The 27,810-nt window shown below is 43.2% G+C and overlaps 1 protein-coding gene and 1 long non-coding RNA gene across 3 annotated transcripts in view; both read left to right on the top strand.

Moving 5' to 3' along the window:
* LOC137381545 (zinc finger protein 850-like) overlaps window positions 1–27,810 on the top strand; it is an 81,986-nt gene that overhangs the window by 33,544 nt on the left and 20,632 nt on the right. The window contains exons 6-8 of the mRNA XM_068054241.1: window positions 5,685–6,027; window positions 11,756–11,901; window positions 13,246–13,362. Coding sequence (XP_067910342.1) covers window positions 5,685–6,027; window positions 11,756–11,901; window positions 13,246–13,362 — 606 coding nt within the window. The remainder of the gene's footprint in view (window positions 1–5,684; window positions 6,028–11,755; window positions 11,902–13,245; window positions 13,363–27,810) is intronic.
* On the top strand, window positions 16,212–27,457 carry LOC137381329 (uncharacterized). Of its 2 annotated transcripts, none has more exons than XR_010977144.1 (3): window positions 16,212–16,448; window positions 18,201–18,335; window positions 26,819–27,457. It is a non-coding gene; the product is annotated as an uncharacterized lncRNA (long non-coding RNA). The 2 variants fall into 2 exon arrangements; XR_010977145.1 differs by having other exon boundaries at window positions 16,212–16,472.

Raw genomic sequence — 27,810 nt, 5'->3', positions numbered from 1 at the left:
CAGGAAGGCCCTGCCCCATTTTATCGATGGCGAAGCCACGGGGCGGGCCCCTGCCGATCGGCAGCGGAGCCTTAATATAAATATTTAAATAAATTATAATGACTGTATAAACATCTACCTTGTCCTGACAGCCATCCCACGTCAATAGTGGGGAGGTAACAATAAATGAAGTGTATGGTCATTGGGGGGATGGGAGATGGCCTTTGATCTTTCATTCAATTTATTACTGTCCGTGTTACATCCATATCACTTTAAAAAGTAAAAATACCAGTAAGGGCTAGAAGCCCTTTAAAAATAGCGCCAGTGCCTGCACTTGTGCAGTGGCACCAGGCGCCATTGCCGGGGATGAGCAACCGCCCCCTCGACATCATTTGGGATGGGCGTTCATCCCCCTCCATGTTAATGAGTCACTGACCGCAATATCGTGGCGGTGAGACATGTGCCGCGCCATCTTGGAAGCTCGCCACTATTAAAATTCAGCCCTATGTATCCATGTTCCGGGAGTGGCTCATGAGAGCCTGCAAAATGGTTCAGGAACACCTGAAAGCTTCCCAAACAACCATGAAGAAATGGGCAGACAAGCATGCCAAGACTCAAACATTTCAACCAGGGAATGACGTGTTAGTAGTATTGCCTTTACAGGGTGAACGGCTGAAAACACAGTTCAGTGGTTCATATAAAGTGGTCAAAGGAATTGGTAAAGCCAATTATTTGATTGACACCCCAGATCGCTGGAAAAAGAATCGGCTGTGTTAAATCAATATGTTGAAACAATATCACCGCCGGGAGGAGGATAAGCAAGCACAGGTAGGTCAGGTAGTAGGGACAGTGAAGGGTGAAAGGGATCGTTAGGATGAGGCAAAGGAGACCTAGACACAATTGTCAAATTGAACCTCCTACTATCCACTTAGCTAATACTGAATTGCTAGGGAGATTGGACACTATGCTTTCATATTTAGATGCAGAAGAATAAGAAGACCTAACAAGGCTACTCACAGCATTTAAAAAAGTCTGTAGAGACAAACCAGGATGTACAACCTTAGCCACACATGATGTGGATCTAGGGGAATCCTTTCCTATAAAACAGCATCCTTATCACTTAAGTCCAGAGAAACAGGCCAGGTGAAAGCAGAAATCCAATACATGTTGAAAAACCATCCAACTGAACCCAGTCAAAGCAGCTGGAGTTCCCTCGTCATGTTAGTGCCTAAATCTGATGGTTCAGTTAGATTCTGCATAGACTACAGAAAGGTTAATGCGGTAACAAAGGCAGACTCCTACCCAATTCCTCACTTGGAAGACTATTGACAGAGTGGGCAGTGCCACATTTCTTACAAAAATAGATCTGTTAGAAGGATACCAGCAAGTTACTTTGACATAAAAACAAGAAATGCTGGAAATACTCAGCAGGTCTGGCAGTATCTGTGGAGAGAGAAGCAGAGTTAACGTTTCGGGTCAGCGACCCTTCTTCAGAACCTTCTTCTGAAGAAGGGTCACTGACCCGAAACGTTAACTCTGCTTCTCTCTCCACAGATGCTGCCAGACCTGCTGAGTATTTCCAGCATTTCTTGTTTTTATTTCAGATTTCCAGCATCCGCAGTATTTTGCTTTTAAGTTACTTTGACACCTCAAGTTAAAGAAATATTGGCCTTTGTCACACTAGACGATCTTTTCCAATGCCAATTGATGCCATTTGGACTAAAAATTGCCACAGCCACTTTTCAGAGACTAATGAACCAAGTGGTAGCCAATGTTCCTAACTGTGTGGTTTATCTTGAAGATGTGCTGGTATACAGTGACAATTGGAAGGACCACTTGGAACAACTAGAAGTTCTGTTTAGAAAATTATAATTAGCTGATTTAGTGATAAACCTTGCCAAAAGTGAATTTTCAAAAGCCAGAGTAAGTACCTCGGGTATATAGTAGGGTAAGGAGAAGTGTTGCCAAGAAGAGCAAAAGTACAAGTATTGGTGGAGTTCCCTACCTCTAAGACTAAGTGAGAAATCAAGCTAAATTAACACAAAAAAAGATGTTCAACGGTGGAAAAAGAAACTCTGGGCTTATTACTAGCTGTTAAGCATTTTGACATCTATGTCTGTGATGAATACAGAGAGATACTGGCATATACTGATCATAACCCCCTCGCCTTTGTGGAAAAATTGAAAAGCCAGAATGCCAGATTATTCCGATGGAGTTTACTATCGCAACCATATCAGTTTAAGATTATCCACATTGTGGGGCAACATAAAGTAATTGCAGATGCTTTTTTTTTTACTCGTTCATGGGATGTAGGCGTTGCTGGCTAGGACAGCATTTATTGCCCATCCCAAATTGCCCTTGAGAATGTGGTGGTGAGCTGCCTTCTTGAACTGCTGCAGTCCATGTGAGGTAGGTACACCCACAGTGCGGTTAGGAAGGGAGTTCCAGGATTTTGACCCAGTGACAGTGAAGGAATGGCGATATAGTTCCAGGTCAGGATGGTGTGTAACTTGAAGGGGAACTTGCAGGTGGTGGTGTTCTCATGCATCTGCTGCCCTTGTCCTTCTAGGTGGTAGTGGTCGCAAGTTTGGAAGGTGCAGTCTAAGGAGCCTTGGTGCGTTGCTGCAGTGTATCTTGTAGATGGTACACACTGCTGCAACTGTGTCTCAGTGGTGGATGGAGTGAGTGATTGTGGATGGGGTGCCAATCAAGTGGGCTGCTTTGTCCTGGATGGTGTTGTAGAATTGAGCAGAACAGCATGGCCCTGTGCGTAATGGGAAATATAGCCAAGTTAGGAATAGTAGCTTTGCTGAGCTTTGATAGTATGATTTTAAGTGGCAGAAACCACAATAAGATAGTTAAAGGTAAAAGCTGAGAGTGTGAGATTGTGAAGACTAGCCGACACCGGTAATTGCAAGGACATCTGTTCTTTTATGGCCTGATTGTGTGGACTCCCTGTGGTTTGGAACAAATGGACTCCTGTGAAACAAATGCTGTCCATCCCTGTGTGAGTGATAATAAGGAATGAAGGGCCTCTCTTATCTTCGTGTACTGCCACTGCATGATATAGCTGCAGACTGCACGAAGCACTCAGGAATGCAAACCTAATAGAGATAGCAGGATGCGCCGCAATTACTTGTCACAAGGTAGAGACAGAACTCATGATCAATGTAGGGAGTGAGACCAGAATGTTTATTGATGATTCCTATGCTCTTGCTAATTATCTTGCTTGTCTGCTTTCTTTTATCTTGCTGGTGCAAAACAATATTATGTTAGTAACAAGTATGTATGGAGAATGGAGTATATTGTTAACCTCAGTAACAGATGTACTGCATGTCACCACGTGGGTGAAGTTGAATTGTACCGCACTGATTGGTTAAACAAGGAGGTGTAGCATGAATCTTAATGTATAAACAGTAGTATCTGTATCACAAACGGTCACTTACTCTGGTGGACCCGACAGACTCCGGTGGAGTCAGTGCCGCTGTGTCAGAATAAGTCCGCCGGCTAATGCGCAAATAAAGTAATTGATTTTACCTACACATCCGACTCGGTATATTTACTGAACCAGACTGAGGGCAAAAAGAACTCAGATTTACAGTGTCAAGCTTCTTGAGTGTTGTTGGAGCTGCACCCATCCAGGCAAGTGGAGAGTATTCCATCACACTCCTAACTTGTGCCTTGTAGATGGAGGACAGTCTTTGGGGGGGGTTAGGAGGTGAGTTACTTTTCACAGGATTCCTAGCTTCTGACCTGCTCTTGTAATCATAGTATTTATATGGCTACTCCAGTTCAGTTTCTGGTCAATGGTAACCCCCCACCCTCCCAGGACGTAGATAGTGGGGGATTCAGCGATCATAATGCCTAGGATTTGTCTAGGATTTAAATCTGCTTTGAGTTATCTGAGTGCAAAGATGGTACAAAGCAGATACGTATTTGCTGCAGGTAAAGAGTGAATGAGAATGGAGAGTGTACATGTGTTTTAATTATTTTTTTCATTTTCGGTGTTTCCATACTTTGTAATGAAATGCATTTAAAAATGGCATTTCATTCCTGGAGGTGTTTTGAAAATGCTTCCATTTTTTGTTAAATATTTTTCTGAGGATTCATATTTAAATGGTGGAAATGGATTCAATTTTGGAAGGCTGAAAATTTCATAGTTTCTGGACTTTGTTTTGTTTTGATAGTTCACTGAAAGGATACTGAGATGTTGTGTTTGAAACAACCTTTACTAGATTTCACCTGCCTTCTGCTCAATAAATAATACAAATCTTGGTGACATTGGGATAATGTTTACAGAGAAGTGGCATGTTAAGATTTATAGCGGTCAGGAGGTTTCGACCTGCTGTTTGGGATTTTGATTCTGAGATATTGTTTTGGTTCGGTTGGGGTGTGGACAGTGTTGAAAAGCAGTTGAAGATCAACCTGCCAAGGAAATAACAACTAGCTCATCTTTCCTGCACCTCTCTAAGAGACCCTGAGAGGTCCAGTGTGTCAGCTCCTCTTTCCTCCTGTTTTTGTAAAAACTCTGTGCAGTCAGTGTGATAACCAAAACCCCTGATGCCACATTTCTCCTGAGAAGCTGGAAAAAACCAGCTATGTCTATGTGTACTGGGATGCCAGACCCACAGAGATAACTGACATCTTTCCATATCTTTTTAATCTTCAAAAATTAGCATGTATTTGGCCAAAGTATTCCTTTATTGTCATTTTTCTGGAACACAGTGCTGCAGAGAGAATTGATCTTTTCAGTGTATGTGTGAGTTTTTTTATTCATTTGTGGGATGTGGGCGTCGCTGACTAGGCCAGCAGTTACTGCCCATCCCTAAACAACCTTGAACTGAATGGCTTGCTAGGACATTTCAGAGGGCATTTTAAGAGTCAACCACATTGCTGTGGGTCTGGGGTCACACATAGGCCAGACCAGGTAAGGACGACAGATTTCCTTCCCTAAAGGACATTAGTGAACCAGATGGGTTTTTACAACAATCGACAATGGTTTCATGGTCACCATTAGATTAGCTTTTTAATTCCAGGTTTATTAACTGAATTCAAATTTTACCGGCTGCCGTGGTGAGATTTCAAATCCATGTCCCCAGTGCATTAGCCTGGGCTCTGGATTACTAGTCCAGTGACATTATCACTTCACCACCACCTCCCCTTTGTGTATGGGGGATTTAAAAAAGGTACTTTCATACTTCAATCTGTGTGTTAATGCTTTGCTCTGTTACTGGCTAAGTCTTGTTTATATAATAAATGGAAAACTTTGTTGTTTATTAAAGAAATCCGGTTGGTGTATTTCATTCCAGGATAAAGAGTAGTGTATATGATTGACCAAATCGGTAACTAGATGAACATTTTAAAAATATATTATTGTGACCTGTAGAGAAGTGGGATAGAAATGACAGTGCACTACTCCCACCTCAGTTGTAACTATTTACAGTAATGACCTTTGTAAACTCCTTTGACAGGATATTAGAAGGAAAGGGTTTGTATGCAGCAAACTCAAACCAAAAACCTCAGCAAGATCTTAAGGAATCACTTAATTCATGTATGATCAGCCTCTGATTATGGAAGGAGAAATATTTGTTTGTTCTGTCTGTGGGAAAAGACTTAAATCATCATTAAGGCTGGAAAAGCACACACACACACTCAAGTGAGTGTTCCAGTGCATTGACTGCGAAAAGAGCTTTAATCAGTTACAGAGCCTGAAAAAACATTACATTATTCACACTGGGGAGAAACCATACACAAACCTGGAGAGACACAAGGACACCCACAGTAGGGAGAAATGGTATAAATGTGGGGATGTGGAAAGGGATTCTATTCCCCATTGGAACTGGAAGCTCACAGGTGCAGTCACACTGAAGAAACTGTTCAATTGCACTATGTGTGGAAAGGGATTCACTACTTTATCCAACCTTCTGACACACCAACATGTTCACACTGATAACAGACCTCTTCAATGTTCTAATTGTGAGAAGAGCTTTAAAAGCAAACAGGAACTGATAATACACCAATGCATTCACACTGGGAAGCAGGGGCAGAGTCGGTGGAAGTAGTTGGTATGAGTGATTGTGTGCATATGTGGTCGGAAGCACATCTTGGGGTCAAAAGAAAGATTTGCATTTATATAGTGCCTTTCATGAGCACTGAATGTCTCAAAGTGCTTTACAGTAAGTTTTGAAGTAATGCAGGAAATGCAGCAGCTAATTTGTCTACAGCAAGCTCCCAGAAACAGCAATGTGATACTGACCAGATAATCTGTTTTTATGATTTTTTTATTCGTTCATGGGATGTGGGCGTTGCTGGCTAGGACAGCATATGTCGCCCATCCCTAATTGCCCTTGAAAAGGTGGTGGTGAGCTGCCTTCTTGAACCGCTGAAGTCCATATGGGGTAGGTACACCCACAGTCCTATTAGGAAGGGAGTTCCAGGATTTTGACCTAGTGTCAGCGAAGGAACGGTGATATAGTTCCGAGTCAGGATGGTGTGTGGCTTGGAGAGGAACTTGCAGGTGGTGGTGTTCCCATGCATCTGCTGCCCTTGTCCTTCTAAGTGATTGATTTCATGGGTTTGGAAGGTGCTGTCTAAGGAGCCTTGGTGAGTTGCTGCAGTGCATCTTGCTGCCACTGAATGTCGGTGGTGGAGGGAGTGAATGTTTGTGGATGGGATGCCAATCAAGCGGGCAGCTTTGTCCTGGATGGTGTCGAGCTTCTTGAGTGTTGTTGGAGCTACACCCATCCAGGCAAGTGGAGACTATTCCACCATACTCCTGACCTGTGCCTTGTAAATGGTGGACAAGCTTTGGGGAGTCAGGAAGTAAGTTACTCACTGCAGGATTCCTAGCCTCTGACCTGCTCTTGTAGCCATGATATTTAAATGGCTACTCTAGTTCAGTTTCTGGTCAATAGTAACCCCCAGGATGTTGATAGTGGGGGATTCAGCAATCATAATGCCATTGAGTATCAAGGGGAGATGGTTAGATTCTTTCTTGTTTCAGATAGACATTGCCTGGCACTTGTGCAGCGCGAATGTTATTTTCTACTTGTCAGCCCAAGCCTGAATATTGTCCAAGTCTTGCTGCATTTCTACACAGACTGCTTCAGTATCTGAAAAGTCATGAATGGTGCTGAACATTGTGCAATCTTCAGCGAACATCCCGACTTCTGACCTTATGACTGAAGGAAGGTCATTGGGGAAGGAGCTTAGTGGTTTTGGTGGAACCCAAACTGAGCATCACAGAGCAGCTTATTGCTAAGCAAGTGCCGCTTGATAGCATTGTCGATGACCTCTTCTGTCACTTTACTGATGATCGAGAGTAGACTGATGGGGCGGTAATTAGCTGGTTGGATTTGTCCTGCTTTTTGTGCACAGGACATACCTAGGCAATTTTCCATATTGCCAGGTAGATGCCAGTGTTGTAGCAGTCGTGGAACAGCTTGGCTAGGGGTGTGGCTAGTTCTGGAGCGCAAGTCTTCAGTACTATTGCCAGAATGTTGTCAGGGCCCAAAACCTTGGCAGTATCCAGTGCCTTCAGTCATTTCTTGATATCACGTGCAGTGAATCGAATCGATGTTGATTGAAAGTATATTGGCCAGGACACCAGGAATAACTCCTCTGCTGCTCTTCAAAATATTGTTATGGGATCTTTTACGTTCATCTGAGAGGGCAGAACGGGCCTCAGTTTCACATCGCATCTGAAAGATGGCACTTCCAACAGTGCAGCACTCCCTCAGTACTGTACTGGATAATCAGCCTTGACTTTTGTGCTCAATTCCTCAAGTGGGAATTAAACCCAGAATCTTCGGTCTCAGAGGTGACAGTGCACCAACTGAGCCACAGCTGACAAACAAATATGACATCAAGGCTGTGAACAGTCTCATTCAGTCTCAGACAGCTACCAGGGAGAGGGATAGAGTCCATAGTTAGGGACAGAGTCTGCAGCAGGAACAAAGAAAATGGCTTTGGTCTTCCCAATATTTAATTGGAGGAAGTTTCTGCTCATCCAACACTGGATATCAGACAAGCAATCTGATACCTTAGCAAAAGTGGAGGAGTTGAGAGAGGTGGTGGTGAGATAGAGCTTGGTGTTGTCAGAGTACATGTGAAAACAGACACTGTGATTTCAGACGATGTCACTGAGAAGTAGCATGTAGATGGGAAATAAAAGGAGGGATGAGGAAAGATCCTTGGGGGACACCAGAAGTAATTGTGCAGGAGTGGGAAGAGAAGCCATTGCAAATGATACTCTGGCTATGATTAGATAGGTAAGAGTGAAACCAGTCGAGTGCAGTCTCACCCTGCTGGATGACAGTAGAGAGGTGTTGGAGGAGGTTGGTTTGGTCAACCGTGTCAAAGGCTGAAGACAGGTCGAAAAGGATGAGGGTGGATAGTTTACTTTTGTCACAGTCACACAGAATATCATTTGTGACTTTGATAAGAGCTGTTTCGGTACTGTGGCAGGAAACCTGATTGGAGGGATTCAAACAGGGACATGGACTTGGGACGTGACAACATGTTCAAAAGGCGGTGGAAGCAGAGTCTTTGAATATTTTTACAGCAGAGCTAGATAGATCCTTGATAAGAAAGGGGGTGAAAGGTTATTGGGGATAGGCAGGAATGTGGAGTTGAGGTTACAATCAGAGCAGCCATGATCTTATTGAATGGTGGAGCAGGCTCGAGGGGCCTGATGAATACTAGAGCAAAATAACTATTTTATATTTCTGCGGTCTCTCTATCGTTATCCCTTAATGGTCCTATGCCCATCACAGCCTTCCTTATTTTATTGCTGTGCCTGTAAAATACTTACTATTTTGTTTCATGTTCCTTGATAATTTAATTTCATAGTTCCTGTTTGCCTTCCTAATTGTTTTATTGACTTCTCTCCTAATCTCTTCTGTTCTCTTGTCATGCACACCTCTGATGTCTATATACTTAATTTATGCCTCTTTCCTAACCCTCAATTGGTCTCTTATGTCTTTATTCATCCATGGAGTCTCACTAGTGTTTAGTTTCTTTGCTTTTAGTGGAATATATTTTCCCTGCCAGTTGAACACCATTTTAAATGTTTCCAATTGTTGTTCTACTCATTGTTTGCCGATATTATTGCCCATTTTACTTTTCCAAGTGCTTTTTCTCAGCCCCTCAAAATCAGTTTTACTCCAATCAATTAACATGGTTTTGTTATACTTATGTCCTCCTCTATCATAATCTTACAGTTTATTATATTATGGTCACTATTGCCTAGATATTCCCCTACTTTTACTTCTCTTACCTACTCTGGTTCATTCCCCGTTCCTAGATTCAATAGCAAATCTTCCCTTGTTCGGCTTTTTATGTATTGGGTTAGAAAGTCCTATACACATTGTAGGAACACCATTCCTTTATCCCCTTTTTTGTCCAATTAATATCAGGGTAGTTGAAACCCCCAGCACAGATTTGTGAAGGGCAAACCATATTTAACTAAATTGCTGGAGTTTTTTGATAAGGCAACAGAGAAGGTTGGTCAGGGTAATGCAGTTGATGTGGTGCACAACAGACTTGTGAGCAAACTTATAGCTCATGGAATAAAAGGGACAGTACCAACATGGATATGAAATTGGCTGAGCTGCAGGAAACAGAGTAGTGGTTAATGGATAATTTTTAGACTGGAGGAAGATTTGTAGTGCATATCCCCAAGGGTTGGGGTCAGGACCCTTGCTGTTTCTGATATATATTCAATGACCTAGACCTTGATGTACAGGGCATAATTTCACAATTTGTGAATGATATGAAACTTGGAAACACTGAACTGTGAGGTGAATAGTTAGACCTTCAAAAGGAGGTAGACAGGTTGGTGGAATGGGCGGACAAGTGACAGATGAAATTTAATGCAGAAACGTGTCAAGTGATTCATTTTGGTAGTGTCATGCTAGGTCCCCACCTGCCAAGAATGAGGCACATTAATTTTGTAACAAACATTGATTTCAAAATGTTACTGGAGTGAAGAAAGGGCTTGTTAAACAGATCAGCTGTGGCTGGAAAAAACATTTGCATGTTAACAGAAGGTGCTTGGAAGGACAAAGGACCATTCCCTGACACATTCAACCCACAATGGACCTTGATCACCAGGTATTGTGTGTAAGAGGAGCATTCCTGAGACTGCTAAGGTGATACAATCCAAGACGTGGTCAGACCACTTAGTCTCATAACTAACCTGCTTGGCAATCTGGGTTTTTCTGAATTGTACAAACGGTTTGAACTCAGATTGTCTGTTTGCTCCTGGACTGAGAAGATCTCTCCTGTCTGCTCCCATCTCTTTCTCACAGAACTCCAAATCCACTGAAGACACATGAACCCCAAGAGAGAAAAGTCTCCTAAATCGAACAAGGCTTAAGAAGAATATTGGGCCCCAACAAAAAGCAAAACCTACCTAAAATCAAGGACTCTACAGTGAGCTCGAAGAACCATAACAAAAACTCTTCAGATATTGCCTCAAACTTTTCCACTTTTCTTCTGCTCTTTTCTATCTCTATCTGCATGTGTGTATAGCGTAGGCATGCTAGCGTGGGCACGTTGTGTAACCGTAGGCATTAACCGAATTAGAGTTTAAGTTTAATAAATTTCAATCTTTCTTCTTTAAACCTAAGAAAACCTATTTGCGCTGCTTTCTTTGCCTTATAATTGGAAAGCTGTGAACAAGGATTCACCAAGGGGGAGCTAAAAACACGGTGTGTTTAAAATTAAACACTGTCACGGTAAGACCAGGTGGAGGCTGAGAGGTACCCCTAGACACCTTTCTCACCTGGTCGTAACAGGTAGGAAGAATGCGGAGAGACAATATAAAATAAAGGGTACAATTCTAAAGGGGGTGCAGGAGCAGAGGGACCTGGGTGTATATGTGCATAAATCATTGAAGGTGGCAGGACAGGTTGAGAGAGCAGTTAATGAAGTATACAGTATCCTAGGCTTCATTAATATGGGCATAGAGTACAAAAGCAAGGAAGTTATGTTAAACTTGTATAGAACAATGGTTTGGCCTCAACCGGAGTACTGTGTCCAGTTCTGGGTGCCACACTTTAGGAAAGATGTGAAGGCATTAGAGAGGGTGCAGAAAAGATTCATGAAAGTAGTTCCAGGGCTGAGGAACTTCAGTTATGTGGTTAGACTGGAGAAGTTGGGACTGTGTTCCTTGGAGAAGAGAAAGATGAGAGGAGATTTGATAGAGGTGTTCAAAATTATGAGGGGTCTGGACAGAGTAGATAAAGGGAAACTGTTCCCAAGGATGGAAGGTTTGAGAACCAGAGGGCACAAATTTAAGGTAATTGACACAAGAAGAAATGGCGACACTAGGTAAAACTTTTTTATGCAGCGATTGATTAGGATCTGGAATGCACTGCCTGAAGGTGTAGCGGAGGCAGGTTCAATCGAGGCAATCAAGAGGGAATTGGATTAATATCTGAAAAGGAAGAATGTGCAGGGCTATGGGGAAAAGGTGGGGCAGTGGCAATAGGTGAATTGCTCCTTCATGTAGTCAGCACAGACATGATGGACTGAATGGTTACAACATGAAGGAGGCTATTCTATGATTCTATGGAAAGAGAGAAATGAATGACTTTTAAACACCTGGTCCACTTGGCACTGAAGTGTCTGAAACTCAGAATAGGAATTCCAGGAAAAGAAAATACTGGCAAATATTAAACTGTTTAGTTGATGAAAGAAACAATGATTTAACTTTGAAAGGATAAATTGTTTGCTTGGGGTTCACACTGACTCGCCTGACTGGCTGACTCAGGTTCCAGCCCTCAAAGCCCACAATTGCTTACAGAAGCCGCAGCTCCCTTGGCCCTCCGGCCCCCATTGCTTCCCAGGACAACCAATCAGCCAATCAACATGACATTGCCAGAAGTTGTTCAGGAGGCTCAGAGGAAGAAAACAAATGTGGGTGGCACAGTGGTTAGCACCGCAGCCTCACAGCTCCAGGGACCCGGGTTCAATTCTGGGTACTGCCTGTGCGGAGTTTGCAAGTTCTCCCTGTGTCTGCGTGGGTTTTCGCCGGGTGCTCCGGTTTCCTCCCACATCCAAAGACTTGCAGGTGATAGATAAATTGGCCGTTGTAAATTGCCCCTAGTGTAGGTAGGGAATATGGGATTACTGTAGGGTTAGTATAAATGGGTGGTTGTTGGTCGTCACAGACTCGGTGGGCCGAAGGGCCTGTTCCAGTGCTGTATCTATAAATTTAAAAAAATAAATAAAAAACTATGAATCAGAGTTGGGAAATACAATTAGAGAAACAGGATTCAACTTGTAAACTGAGTGGGGGCACACTGATGTTTGAAATCTTTTCCCACACACACAACAAACATTTCTCCTTCCACATTCAAAGGCCGATGACATTCGGGTCCTGATCAATTGAGTGACTCTGTCAGATGTTGTTGTGATGTTTGGTTTGAGTTTCCTGTTTGCAAATTGTCCCCTTCCACTAACCTGTAAAGGGGTTTACAAAAGTCATCACTGTAAGTACAGGACAGAATTTCAGAACAGACAATTCTAGTTTCTATGGAATATTTTTTCCTCTCGTTTCCCCAAAGCTGTAAATCCCCATTCCACACACTCTCCCTCCTCCCTGTGCTGAAATCCAAACCCATTGCACCTTCTTTCCTCCACTGCCAGTTTTCTCCCTCCCTCTACTCTGGCTGTGTTCAGTTCTCCAGCCCGTGAGTGCAGAGAGAGAATAAATATCAATGAGTCAATGATTTTCTCAATGATTGGGTGACTGCTTTGCAGAACACCTCCGCTCAGTCCGAAAGCATGACCCCGAGCTTCTGGTCACTTGCCATTTCAACACATCTGCCTGCTCTCATGCCTACATTTCTGTCCTTGGCCTGCTGCAGTGTTCCAGTGAACATCAATGCAAGCTTGAGGAACAGCACCTCATTTTCCAATTAGGCATGCTACCGCCTTCAGGACTGAACACTGAGTTAAATAATTTCAGAGTATGGCTGGCCCTTTTTTGTTATTATTTTAGTTTATTTCATTTTTTTTAACCATGTGTCTGCCTTACACTGTTTTTTTTCATGTTTGTGCTTTTGGCTGGGGCTGTTCATTATTCTATCATGAACACTCTCTCTGCACTAATGCTTTGTCTTTCACCACACCATCAGCACACCGTTAAGGGCACTCTACCTGAACGCACACAGCACTTGCAACAAGTTAGATGATTTAGAGGTACAAATAGAGGTAAATGGGTATGATCTAATTGCAATTACGGAAATGTGACTACAGGGTGATGACCAAGACTGGGAACTGAATATTAAAGGATATTTAACATTTATGAAGGACGTGAAAAAAGGAAAAGGAGGTGCTGTTGCACTGATAACACGGGATGGGATCAGTACATTAGTAAGGGACGATCTCAGATCGGAAGAACAAAATGTGGCATCTGTTTGGGTGGAGCTAAGAAACACCAAAGGGCAGCAAACATTGGTAGTTGTTGTTCCTAGGCCACCAAACAGTAGTGGTAGTGTGGGGCATGGTATTAATCAGAAGATTAGAAAAGCATGTAGCATGGGTAATACAGTAATTATGGGTGACTTCAATCTGCACATAGACTGGGTAAACCTAATGAGCACTAATGCTGTGGGGGACGAGTTTCTCGAGTGGGTTAGGGATAGTTTTCTAGAGTAGTATGAGGAACTGACTAGAGAACACGCTATTTTAGACCTAGTATTAGGTAATGAGAAAGGGCGAATGAATAATCTTGTTGTAAAAGAACCTTTAGGGATGAGTGATCATAATATGGCAGAATTTTACATTATGTTTGAAAGTGAGGTAGTTCAATCTGAAGCCAGGCTGTTAACTTTGAACAAAGGAAATTATGAAGGTATGAGGGGCAAATTGGCTGAGGTGGATTGGGAAAATACCTTAAAAGGTATGACAATGCATAGTCTTCAAAGAATTATTCCATAGTTTACAGCAACTATACATTCCTTCAAGGCACAAAAACCCCAAAAGTAAAGGCAGTCAACCGTGGCTAACAAAGGAAGTTAAGGATTGTATAAGATTAAAATAAAGGGCCTAGAAAGTTGCCAGATATAGTTGTAAACCTGAGGATTGGGAGGATTTTAGAATACAGCAGAGGACCAAGAAACTGACAAAGAAAAGGACAATAGGATATGAATGTAAACTATCAAAAAACAAAAACGGACTGTAAAAGCTTCTATACATAAAAAGGAAACATTTCCATTACAGGCAGAGTCAGGAAGATTTATAATGGGGAATAGAGAAATGGTAGAGAAGCTAAATGATTACTTTGTGTCTGTCTTCATTGAGGAAGATACAAGAAATCTCCCAGAATTAGAGATTCAAAGGACTAGGGAGAATGAGGAATTGAAGGAAATTCGTATTAGTAAGAAGGTTGTATTGGAGAAATGAATGGGACTGAAGGTCGATAAGTCCCAGGACCTGATATTCTGTTGAGTGTTGAAAGAGGTAGCTATGGAGATAGTGGATGCATTGGTGATCATCTTCCAAAATTCTACAAATTCTGGAACGGTTTCTGCAGATTGGAAGACAGCAAATGTCGCCCACTATTTAAGAAGGGAGGGAGAGAGAAAACAGGGAAATGCAGACCTGTTCACTTACATCAGTCATTGGGAAAATATTAGAATCTATTCTAAAGGATGTGATAAATGGACACTTGGATAATAATGATCTGACTGGGCATAGTAAATGTGGATTTATGAATGGGAAATCATGTTTGACGAACATGTTGGAGTTTTTTGAGGATGTTACTAACAGAATTGATGAAGAGTCGTCGGTGGACGTAGTATACTTGGATTTTTAGAAGGCTTTTGATAAAGTCCCCTGAGGAGGTTGGTTTGCAAAATTAAAGAACATGGGATAGGAGGTAATATACTGGCATGGATTAATGATTGGTTAATAAGCAGAAAACAGAGAGTAGGAATAAACAGGTCATTCTTGTGTTGGCAGGCTGTTCACAATATATATCAATGATTTGGATGTGGGGACCAAATGTAATATTTCCAAGTTCGCAGATGACACAACCTAGGTTGGAATGTGTGTTGAGGAAGATGGCTTCAAGGGGATCTGGACAGGGTTAGTGAGAATGTGGCAGATGGAATATAATGTGAAAAAAATGTGAGGTTATCCATTTTGGTAGGAGGAACAGATTTGGAGAGAATTTCTTAAATGGTAAGAGATTAGGAAGTGTAGATGTACAAAGGGAGTCCTGGTCAATAAGTTACTGAAAGCTAACATGCAGGTGCAGCAAGCAATTAGGAAGGCTAATGGTATGTTAGCCTTTATCACAAGAGGATTTGAGTACAGGAGACGTGAAGTCTTGCTTCAATTGTATAGAACCTTGGTTAGACTGCACCTGGAGGACTGTGTGCAGCTTTCGTCCTCTTACCTTAAGGAGGATATTATTGTCATAAAGGGAGTGCAACAAAGGTTCACCAGCCTTGTTCCCAGGATGGCAGGACTGTTTTATGAAGAGAGATTGGGAAAACTGGGCCTGTATTCTTTAGAGTTTCGAAGAATGAGAGGTGATCTCATTGAAACCTACAAAATACTTAAAGGAATAAACAGGGTAGATGCAGGTAAGATGTTTCCCCTGGCTGGGGAGTCTAGAACTAAGGGACACAATTTCAAAATAAGGGGGAAGCCACTGAGGACCAAGATGAGGAAAAATTTCTTTCCTCAGAGGGTTGTGAATCTTTGAAATTTTGTACCCCAGAGGGCAGTGGAAGCTCAGTCAGAGTATGTTTGAAGTAGAGATTGACAGATTTCTAAATAACAACGACATAAAGGGATATGGGGATAGTGTGGGAGAAAGACATTGAAGTGGATGATCAGTCATGACCATACTGAATGGCAGCGCAGGTTCAATGGGCTAAATGGCCTACTCCTATGTTCCTACACTCTCTTTGCCTTTGCCCCATAATCTCCTTGTCAGTAATCATTCTGGCCCCCTATCACAAACCTTGCCTTTTGTTCTCTTTCACTCCCACTCTATTTGCTTATTTATAAGCTTTGTCAGTTCTGATGAAGGGTCACTGACCTGAAACGTTAACTCTGCTTCTCTCCCCACAGGCGCTGCCAGACCTGCTGAGTATTTTCAGCACTTTCTGGGATTGTGTCAAAGATTTTCTCTCCTGGTCATGGGACCATAAAGCCCCGCCTATACATGAACGTCACAGACGCCCGCGCATGCGCTCTGCTCCTCGCTCAACTAAAATGGCGGCCGTTAACCTGAACCTGTTGCCGGGAAAAGCCGCGTAGCTACAAACGCGGGGTCTGGGGCCTACACCAGGTGTTTCTGCAATTCTCCTCACCCACCTCAAAAGCATCTGTAGCACTCAGGGTGTGATCTAAATGGCACTGCGCTTGGCCCCGTTGTGTGACTGTGGCACATTCACTGCTGTCTTCATTGCTGGGTAACAGCCTCGGAGATTTCGGCCATCTTTGTAAGCGGAGACAAAGCAGTACAAGTAAACTAACAAGATTAAAATATAACTACATATTTTACCCAAGAAGCCCTGCAAATGAGGTCCATCTCGGCTTGCAAAAGATAAATACCTATTTTTTTTTTAAAAACAAGCAATGCAATGTCCTTAAAAGCAAAATACTGCGGATGGTGATGAAAGCTCACTGGCCTGAAACAGTTAACTCAAGCTTTTCTCTCCACAGATGCTGTCAGACCCTGCTGAGTATTTCCAGCACTTTCTGTTTTTATTTAATGGAATGTCCCGCTGGGAGTGGCGTCCATTTTTCTACGGGACAGTGGGGCTTCATTTCGCCTGGCTTAATGGCGTTGGCCAAGATGTGCCCCTAACAAAGATGGCGACGATGGGGGTGTTGTTTGCAAACTCCGAGGACGCCTGATAATTCGGCGCTGACCGCAGCTGCTGTTGCGCGAGTTTCAATTGTTGTCGGTACGCCGAGGATTCCCCTTCCCCCCACCCCACTCGAGAACTTTGAATGGGAAACGGTTGCTGCCGTTGCCATGGTTGGGATTTTGGGGGTTGTAATGATGCTTGGCAAAGGCGTGCGCTGGCACAGTTGGGCCGTAGGGCTGAGCAGCAGCAGGTGAGCGGCCGGGAGTAAGGCCGCAGAGAGAGCCTGGGGCTCGAGTGGGAGGCGGCAGGCCTTGGACTGGCCTCTCTCCAGGGGAGATCACCAATCTGACTGGGGCCACCCAAAACGCTGAAATACAGGGTTTCTTAATGACAGCCTTTGAGGGGAGAGGCAATGGGTGTTAGAAAACTGGATTGATAATTACTGAGCTTGGATGGGTTAAGTGTCTCCGGTGGGTGGGGTTCTGATTTTTATTTATTTTATTAGATACAGCACTGAAACGGCCCTTCGGCCCACCGAGTCTGTGCCGACCAACAACCACCCATTTATACTAACCCTGCAGTAATCCCATATTCCCTACCACCTATCTACACTAGGGGCAATTTACAATGGCCAATTTACCTATCATTCTACGGTCTCTGAGGAAAGGACTGGCTGCAGATTTTTACAGGCTCATCCTTGGGATGTGGGCGTATTTGGCAAAGTTGGCATTTATTATAGACTACCTGTCTATATTCGGTGTCCAGCATTCAGGTTCGGGTTGGCTGTGGTCGAGCTTTGTTTTGTATTTTCTTTTTAATCTACGTTTTGACGTGTTTTTATTTTTCTGTATTAATAACATGTTTGATATTTTCGGGTAGGGCATGAAAAAAAATTGAAGGACTTGGGCCCGGGTTGGCTGTGGTCTGGTCGGGCCCAGGTCGGGTTTGAATTTTATACCCTAGCCAGACTTTACTAGTCACCCCTTGAGAAGGTGCTGCTGGGGGTGGCTGCCTTCTTGAACCAGTTTGCTCCCACTGAGTGGCTTGCTCGGTCACTCCAGGGACAGTTAATAGGCAACCATGTTAGTGTATGACTTCAGTCACATATACAGGTCCAGAGGTTTCAATTCCTCGACGGGCATTAACGAACCAATTTTATGCCAATTGTGAAAAAAGGGACTGTCTATTTCCTTGTCGTTTATGGGATCTTGCTATGTGCAGCTTGGGCTGCTCACATCAAACATAATACTACAACACATTTTAAAGATGCATAATTGGCTGAAAAGCACTTTGGAATGCCCTGAGGTCGGGAAAGGTGTTGTATAAAATGCGATCCAGCAGCTTCATGCTCACTCTTACAACCAGATTTTTTATTTCCAGATTTTGACTTCCAATTCTCAAACCGCCATGACAGGATTCAAACTCACGGTTTCTGGATTAATGAAACAGAGTCACAAGTAGCATGAAGTTTGCTCGACTGAGTGCTATGTGACCGAGTGCTTAACTCGGTATTTGGTGAGTGTGGGAATTTCAAGAGTTGATTTTCTAAAATATAGTCAAGTTTGCATTTCACATTTAACTTAACTTTAACATTAAATTGTAGTTTCTTTCAGTTTTATTCAATGGTAAACAAGCTGTCTGCAAATGGCAGCTGCAAAGTTGGTTACTTAGGTAGCTAGTTAGAACTGGTTCCCCAGTCAGCAGGGCCCGACTCCGGTCTCTGGAATTCCAGCTAGTAAAGATACAGGAGGTTTTACTAACGCACAAAGTTCTGCTTGACTCTGTCCTCGGGAATTTGGTGCAGTGAAGGAGGAGGCGATGTTCTGGTCTTTTACAGAACATGCAGTGATCCAAGAGCGGGAACCAGGGACAGTGACACTTGAGCTGAAGCCCAGAGGCATTAATTAGGGAGCAGGTAGGTGATTTCTTGGTGAGTTAAGTTTTTTTTTTACCTTTCTAAACTGGGGCAGTAGTTTAAATTGGTACTGGGATGATATAAGTATTGCATTAAATTTGTAGGTTAACTAACTATTTAATATGACTACAAATTATCAGTGCTATTTCTGAACTTGAAGCCTAATTAGTTAAATAAAACACAATAGAGATGGTAGGGAAGGTGATGTATTGCAGTTGTAGCATGTAGGAGCTAGTGGACACCAATGTGATCCACTGCAACTGCATCAACAGTAAGTGTCTGCAGCTCGAGGAACATCAGCTCAGAGTTGATGAGCTGGAGTCCAAGCTTTGGACACTGTGCATCAGGGAGGGGGAAAGTTACCTGGACACTTTGTTCCAAGAGGCAGTCACACCCCTTAGACTGGGTACTTCAGATTTGGTGTCTGGGATAGCAGGGTGTGAGTACAAGTGAGGCAGGTATGGGGATCCAGAAGGTAGCAATGGAAGGGACTGCAGGGCGGATGAGCAAACTGACCATGGGACCGTGGTGCAGGGGCCACTCAAGTGGGGGGAGTAATAAGGAATGTAGTGGTAGGGGACAGTATAGTTAGGGGATCGATACTGTTCTTTGCGGCTGAGAGCGAGTCCCCAAGGCTGTGTTGCCTGCCCAGTGCCAGGGTTAAGGACATTTCCTCAGGGTTGGAGAGGAACTTAGAGTGAAAGGGGAAGGATCCAGATGTCATGGTCTATGTGGGCACCAACGAAATAGGTAGAATTAAAAGAGATTCTGCTGAGGGAGTGTGAGCAGCTAGGGGTTAAATTTAAAAAGAACCACAAAGATGATCATCTCTATTATTACCTGAGCCACGAGCAAATTGGCTTAGGGTAAATAAGATCAGAGAGTTGAATGTGTGACTCAAAGATTGGTATGGGAGAAATGGGTTTCAATTCATGGGTGACTGGCAGCAGTACTGGGGAAAGAGGGACAAAAACAAGAAATGCTGGATTCACTCAGCAGGTCTGGCAGCATCTGTGGAAAGAGAAGCAGAGTTAACGTTTCGGGTCAGTGACCCTTCTTCGGAACTGACAAATATTAGAAAAGTCACAGATTATAAACAAGTGAGGTGGGGGTTGGGCAAGAGATAACAAAGGAGAAGGTGCAGATTGGACCAGGCCACGTAGCTGACCAAAAGGTCACGGAGCAAAGGCAAACAATATGTTAATGGTGTGTTGAAAGACAAAGCATTAGTACAGATTAGGTGTGAATATACTGAATATTGAACATCAGCAAGTGCAAACCTGAAGAAAAACAACCTGAAAAAAACAGTGGGTAAGCAAACTGAACAAACTAAGATGAAATGAAATAAATGCAAAAAAATGATTGTAAAAAATGTAAAAAGGAATGCAAAAAAAAGGAAGAAAAAATAACTAAACATCAAAGTAAAGTGGGGGGCTGTCATGCTCTGAAATTATTGAACTCAATGTTCAGTCCGGCAGGCTGTAGTGTGCCTAATCGGTAGATGAGATGCTGTTCCTCGAGCTTGCGTTGATGTTCACTGGAACACTGCAGCAATCCCAGAACAGAGATGTGAGCATGAGAGCAGGGGGGAGTGTTGAAATGGCAAGCAACCGGAAGCTCAGGGTCCTGCTTGCGGACTGAGCGGAGATGTTCCGCAAAGCGGTCACCCAGTCTGCGCTTGGTCTCCCCAATGTAGAGGAGACCACACTGTGAGCAGTGAATACAGTATACTACATTGAAAGAAGTACAAGTAAATCGCTGCTTCACCTGAAAGGAGTGTTTGGGGCCTGGGATAGTGAGGAGAGAGGAGGTAAATGGGCAGGTATTACACCTCCTGCGATTGCAAGGGAAGGTGCCCTGGGACGGGGACGAGGTGGTGGGGGTAATGGAGGAGTGGACCAGGGTGTCGCGGAGGGAACGATCCCTTCGGAATGCTGACAGGGGAAGGGAGGGGAAGATGCGACTGGTAGTGGCATCACGCTGGAGGTGGCGAAAATGGCGGAGGATGATCCTTTGGATATGGAGGCTGGTGGGATGAAAAGTGAGGACAAGGGGAACCCTGTCACGGTTCTGGGAGGGAGGGGAAGGGGTGAGGGTAGAGGTGCGGGGAATGGGTCGGACACGGTTGAGGGCCCTGTCAACCACAGTGGGGGGAAATCCTCGGTTGAGGAAAAAGGAGGTCATATCAGAAGCACCGTCATGGAAGGTAGCATCATCAGAGCAGATGCGTCGAAGACGGAGAAACTGGGAGAATGGAATGGAGTCCTTACAGGAGGTAGGGTGTGAAGAAGTGTAGTCGAGGTAGCTGTGGGAGTCAGTGGGCTTATAATGGATATTGGTAGACAACCTATCCCCAGAGATGGAGACAGAGAAGTCGAGGAAGGGAAGGGAAGTGTCAGAGATGGACCATGTAAAGGTGAGAGAAGGGTGGAAATTGGAAGCAAAGTTGATAAAGTTTTCTAGTTCGGGGCGGGAGCAGGAAACGGCACCGATACAGTCATCAATGTACCGGAAAAAGAGTTGGGGGAGGGGGCCTGAGTAGGACTGGAACAAAGAATGCTCGACGTATCCCACAAAAAGACAGGCATAACTAGGACCCATGCGGGTACCCATAGCGACACCTTTTACTTGAAGGAAATGCATGGAGTTGAAGGAGAAGTTGTTCAATGTGAGAACAAGTTCAGCCAGGCGGAGGAGGGTGTTGGTGGATGGGGACTGGTTGGGCCTCTGTTCCAGGAAGAAGCGGAGAGCCCTCAAACCATCCTGGTGGGGGATGGAGGTGTAGAGCAGTTGGGACAGTCTTCACCTGAACTATGCTGGGACCAATGTCCCGATGAGTCGTATAACTAGGGAAGGTAATGGTAACCAGGGTGTGACAGGAAGGGACAGAGCATACAACCATAAGAATGCACCAGCAAATAAGGTCAGAGTAGGGGAAAATGGCTTTAAACTATCAGAGGGGAAGGATAGTTTGGGTGAAGGGAGATTTAGCAATCCAAAGATGAAAGTTGAGGCAATGGAAAAGTATATTGATGAAGGTAAAGAGAAGCTGAGTGGGACAGGAAGGGACAGAGAGTTTAACAGTAATAGTGCATCAGAGAGTAAGATCCATGCAGGAAATAGTAGTAAAAAAAAATTGAAGTCACTTTATCTGAATGCGTGGTGCATCTGCAATAAGATAGATGAAGTAGTGCCATAAATAGAGATAAATGGTTTAGATCTAATCGTCATTGCAGAGACATGGTTACAAGGTGACCAAGATTAGGAAATAAATATTCCACGATACACAATATTTCAAAAAGACAGGCAGAATGAAAAAGGGGGGGGGGGGGTGGTTAGCTCTGTTAATTAAGGATGACAGTACAATCGAGAGAGGTGGCCTTAGTTCTAAAAATCAAGATGTTGATTCAGTTTGGGTAGAGATGAGAAATAGTAAAGGGAGGAAGTCACTTGTGGGCGTAGTTTATTGGCCCCCGAATACTGGCCAGACTGTAGGACAGAGTATACAGGAAGAAATAATGGGGGCTTGTGAGAAAGGGACCGGCAATAATCATGGGTGATTTTGATCTATGGATAGATTGGACGAATCAGATTGGCAAAGGAAACTAGGAAGATGAGTTCATGGAGTGCTTTTGGGACAGTTTCTTAGAGCAGCATGTTCTAGAACCAACAAGAGAGCAGGCTACTCTAGATCTGGTAATGTGTAACGAGATAGGATTAATTAATGACCTCATGGTAAAGGCGCCCCGAGGTAGCAGTGATCACAACATGATTGAATTTCAAATTTAGTTTGAGGGTGGGAAGAGTGGATCTAAGACTAGGGTTTTAAACTTAAATAAGGGTAATTATGAGGGTTTGAAGACAGAATTGGCTAAAGTAAACTGGAAAATTAGGTTAATTAGGTCAGTAGAGATGCAGTGGCATTTAAGGAGATATTTCATAACACTCAACAAAGATACATTCCAGTGAGAAAGCAAGACTCTAAGGAAAGGATGTACCATTTGTGGCTAACTAACGAAGTTAAAGATAGTATCAAATTGAAAGAAAAAGCATATAATTCAGCCAAGAGTAGTGGCAGGTCAGAAAATTGGACAGAATATAAAAAAACAGCAAAAGATTGACTAAACGAATAATGAGAGAAATTGGAGTATGACAGAAAGCTAGCTAGAAATATAAAAACGGATAGTAAGAGTTTCTACAGGTATTTAAAAAGGAAAAGAGTAAGTAAAGTAAGTGTTGCTCCTCTACAGTGAGAGTCTGGTGAGTTAATCATGGAAAATAAGGACATGGTGGAGGAATTGAACAGATTTTTTTGCATCTGTCTTCACTGTAGAGGATACAAATCACATCCCAGAAATAATTGAGAATCAAGAGCTGAAAAGGAGGGAGGAACTTAAAACAATTACAATCACCAGGGAAAGTGTCCTGAGAAAATTAGTAGAACTAAAAACTGACAAGTCCCCAGGTCCTGGTGGACTTCATCCTAGGGTCTTAAAAGAAGTAGTTGCTGAGATAGTGATGCATTGGCTTAATTTTCCCAAATTCTCTAGATTTTGTAAAGGTCCCATCAGATTGGAAAATAGCAAATGTGACTCCTCTGTTCAAGAAAGGAGGAAGACAGAAAGCAGGAAACTAAAGGCCAGTTAGTTTGACATCTGTCATAGGGAAAATGGTGGAATCTATTAAGGAGGTTATAGCAGGCCATTTAGAAAATCTCAGTGCAATCAGGCAGAGTCAGCTTGGTTCTGTGGAAGGGAAATTGTGTTTGACTAATTTATTAGAGTTCTTTGAGGAAGTAACAAGCAACGTGGATAAAGGGGAACCTGTGGATGTGGTGTACTTGGATTTCCAGAAGGCATTTGTCAAGGTGCCACATCATAGGTTACTAATCAAAATAAGAGCCCATAGTGTAGGGGGTAACATATTAGCATGGAAAGAGGATTGGTTAGCTAACAGGAAACAGAGATTAGACATGAATGGGTCATTTTCAGGTTGGCAAGCTGTAACTAGTGGAGTGCCACAGGGATCAGTGTTGGGGCCTGAACTATTTACAATCTATATCAATGACTTGGATGACGGGACAGTGAATGGTTGCTAAATTTGCTGATGATACAAAGATAGGTAGGAGAGCAAGTTGTGAAAAGGACATAAGGAATCGGCAAAGGGATGTAAATAAGTTAAGTGAGGGGACAAAGATTTGGCAGATGGAGTATAATGTGGGAAAGTGTGAACCTGTGCACTTTGCCCGAAAAAATAGAAAAGCAACATATTATTTAAATGGAGGGAGATTCCAGAACTTTGAGATGAAGAGGGATCTGGCTGTCCTAGTACACGAAACACAAAAAGTTAGTATGCAGCAAATTATTCAGAAGGTAAATGCAATGTTGTTGTTTATTGCAAGTGGAATGGAATATAAAAGTAAAGATGGTTTGCTACACTTGTACAGGGCTTTGGTGAGACCATATCTAGAGTATTGTGTACAGTTTTAGTCTCCTTTACTTAAGAAAGGATGTAATTGCATTGGAAGCAGTTCAGAGAAGGTTCATTCGGCTGATTCCTGGGATGAGAGGATTATCTTCTTAGGAAAGATTGGGTTTGTATTCATTGGCATTTAGAAGGACGAGAGGTGATCTTACTGAAACATATAAGATCTTGAGGGGACTTGGCTGGGTGGATGTTGAAAGGATGTTTTCCCTTGTAGGAGAGACTAAAACTATGGGGCACCCATTTAAGACAGAAATGTGAAATTATTTCTCTGAGGGTCATGAGTCTGTAGAACACTCTTTCCCAGAGAGCGGTGGAGGCAGGGTCATTGAATGTTCGGCTATCTTGGTGACGGCATGGAGTGTGGGCGGGGCTTCAGGGTTATAGGATCATAGGAAATAGGAGAAGGAGCAGGCCATTCAGCCCGTCGAGTCTGCTCTGCCATTCAAACAGATCATGGCTGATCATCTACCTCTACGCCATTTTTCCCTACTATTCCCATATCCCTTGATGTCATTAGTATCCAGAAATCTAGTGATTTCTGTCTTGAACATGCTCAGTAATTGAGCTTCCACAGGCCTCTGGGGTAGAGAATTTCAAAGGTTCGCCATCCTCTGAGTAAAGCCATTCCTCCTTATCTCAGTCTTTAGTGGCCTGCCCCTTATTCTGAGACTTTGTCCCCTGGTTCTAGACTCACCAGACACAGGAAGCATCCTATTGTTATTGTTTTTTTTTCTTTTCCGGGAAGTATGCAGTGTGCCTTTAAGGCTGGACAAGGATCAGTACTGCTTTAAGGCAGCAAGCTCCAGGGACTGAGAGTCAAAGAGTGCATTCTGGTTGCCCTTGGGTACAGCCACTCAGACTGAGGACCAAGAGATACAGTGTTGCAGTTTAATTTTGAACTGGCTTATAGTTCTAACTTTCAGACACAGACAGCTGGACCAGCATGAAGCTTAAGGTTAAAGGGGCACCACAAATAGACAGCCAAGTATCTGAAACCTTATTTGGGAATTTAGATAATCCAAATTAGATGTTTAACAGATTGTCTATCATTGCAGCACAGCAAGCTGATCCAGAGATGTACCAAATAGCACAGACAGCTCTGTCAGAAGCTGAGGTGAAGGGAGTTCCGGACGGCTATTATGTGGCGAACCGGGTTTTGAGGAGGAAATGGAGACCGCCTCATAGACCTGTCGACGAAGACTGGACAGTTGTTGAATAGATAATGGTACCACCCAAAATATCAACAAGGATTATTAACATTCCTTTTGCAGGACATAGGGGAATTCGGAAGACCAAATCACGCATAAGCAAACATCATTACTGGCCAGGTCTTACAAAGGATGAGAGACAATTTTGTAGGACATGCCAACCTGTCAAATGGAGGGAAAACCACAACCTACCATAAAACCAGGGGATGAAGTACTAGTGGTGTTACTGTTACAGGGAGAACCATTAAAAGCATGGTTCAGTAGCCCATATAGAGTGATCAAAAGAGTGGGTAAGGTAGATTACATGATTGACATCCTTGATCGCCGGAAGAAGAACTAGTTGTGTCACATCAATACGCTGAAGCAATATTACCGCAGGGAGGAGCATAAGCCAGTACAGGTATGCCAGGTAATGGGGACTGTTGAGAGGGAAAAGGATAGTGAGGATGAGGTAGAAGCAGGCCTAGGAAATTCTCAGATTGAACAAAGAACAGTACAGCACAGGAACAGGCCATTCGGCCCTCCAAACCTGCGCCGATCTTGATGCCTGCCTAAACTAAAACCTTCTGCACCTCCGGGGACCGTATCCCTCTATTCCCATCCTATTCATGTATTTGTCAATACCTTCAACTATCAGATTAACGAATACAAAGAGTTTGTAAGGATAAGCTGGGATGTCCAACCTTAGCCACACATGATGTGGGTATAGGGGGAGCCATTCCTTTAAAACAACATCCTTGCTGCTTAGGCCCAGACAGACATGCCCAAGTGGAAGCAGAGGTATAATGCATGCTGAAGGGCAGCTAAGTTGAATCTCGTCAGGACAGCTGGAATTCGCAGGTGGTCTTGATGCTTAAACCTGCATAGATTCTAGAAAAGTCACTGTGGTAAAGAAGGCAGACTCCTACCCAAATTCTTATTTAAAGGACTGTATGGACAGAGTGGGCAAAACAGTGTGTCTTAAAGAGACAGATGTGTCGGAGGGATACTGTCAAATTCCTTTGACACCCCAGGGTAAGAAAAATTCAGCTTCTGTTACACCCGACAGGGTTTTCCAGTGTCAAGTGATGCCACGTAGATTAAGGGGGTACTCGAGAAACTTCTCAGAGAATAGTGAAGCCTGTAGTGGTCAGTGCTCCTAGCTGTGTAGTTCACCTAGCTGAGGTGATGGACAATAGGGACACTTGGAAGGCAAACACGAAACAACTGGAAGACTATGCTTGGAAATTTGAAATGGGTTAATTGGGACAAACTTTGAAAAAATTTAAAGCTGCAATTGTTCTGGTGGAGCTTGTTACTGGAATCGTACCATTTTAGAAGATTGTACATCTGTAAATGCGGGAAAAAATGTGTTAGCGCTTTTTTTCACATTGTATTTTTTTTTACAGATTCTAATAAAATGCATATCAGGAATGGCGTTTCATTCTGCCGGGGCGAAGGTGTTATGGTCCTGTCGTTTTTTTTTCTTTTCCGGGAAGTATGCGGTATGCCTTTAAGGCTGGAAATGTATCAGTACTGCTTTAAGGCAGCAAGTTTCAGGAACTGAGTCAAAGAGTGCATTCTGAGGATCGAGAGATACAATGTTGCAATTTAATTTTGAACTGGCTTATAGTGGAAACAGACTGCTCTAACTCTCAGACACAGACAGACAGCTGGACCAGCATGAACTTAACTGAGTTCTCTGATAGTTTAAACTGAAGGAAGGTGAATTTTAGACTGATCACTTTTTCACCCCTCAAAATTCTAAAGCCAAATTGATTCATTGAAGTGTTTGCAAGTTGTTGATTGGCTGAGGTCATCACTGGACGAAAGAGGAGCTGCAGTTTCGGATGTTGGACATTTTCTTTTCCCCCATCGGACGGCGGTGAGGACTTCAAGCAACCTTGGACTGTTCTACATTGGAAGATACCACTGCGGCAGGAGCGTAAATCTGCAAGGACACTAATTTTTTATTTTAAATGTTGTTTATATCTCAGTAGTTTATGAATTTAGTTTTTCTAATTAAACAGTTAATTTATTGATCTATAGATACCTGGTTTGGTTCGCCTCATTCGGGGTTAATAGATGGTACATTTTGGCTGGTTCTTTAATTTGGAAAGTTTAAAATGATATGTTAGGCAATCTGTGGAGGGGGGAACTGAATCAACAGTGTGTTTCTCCCACCGCAATCAGAATCATATATTTTGATTGGGGTCTTTGTCTTGAGCGGTCGATCGTAACACTATCCACATCTACCCTGTCACGCCCTATAAGAATTTTGTAAGTTTCAATGAGATGACCTCTCATTCTTCGAAACTCTGGATAATACAGGCCCAGTATACAGGTATAAAAAGGGAGGCAGTGGTATTGTCACTAGTAACCCAAAAACCCAGGGTATTTC

This window comes from Heterodontus francisci, chromosome 22 (assembly GCF_036365525.1).
Source record: "Heterodontus francisci isolate sHetFra1 chromosome 22, sHetFra1.hap1, whole genome shotgun sequence".
Classification (NCBI taxonomy): Eukaryota; Metazoa; Chordata; class Chondrichthyes; order Heterodontiformes; family Heterodontidae; genus Heterodontus; species Heterodontus francisci.
The sequence above is the reverse complement of the archived record's forward strand: the minus strand, read 5'-3'. Positions and strand labels throughout refer to the sequence as shown.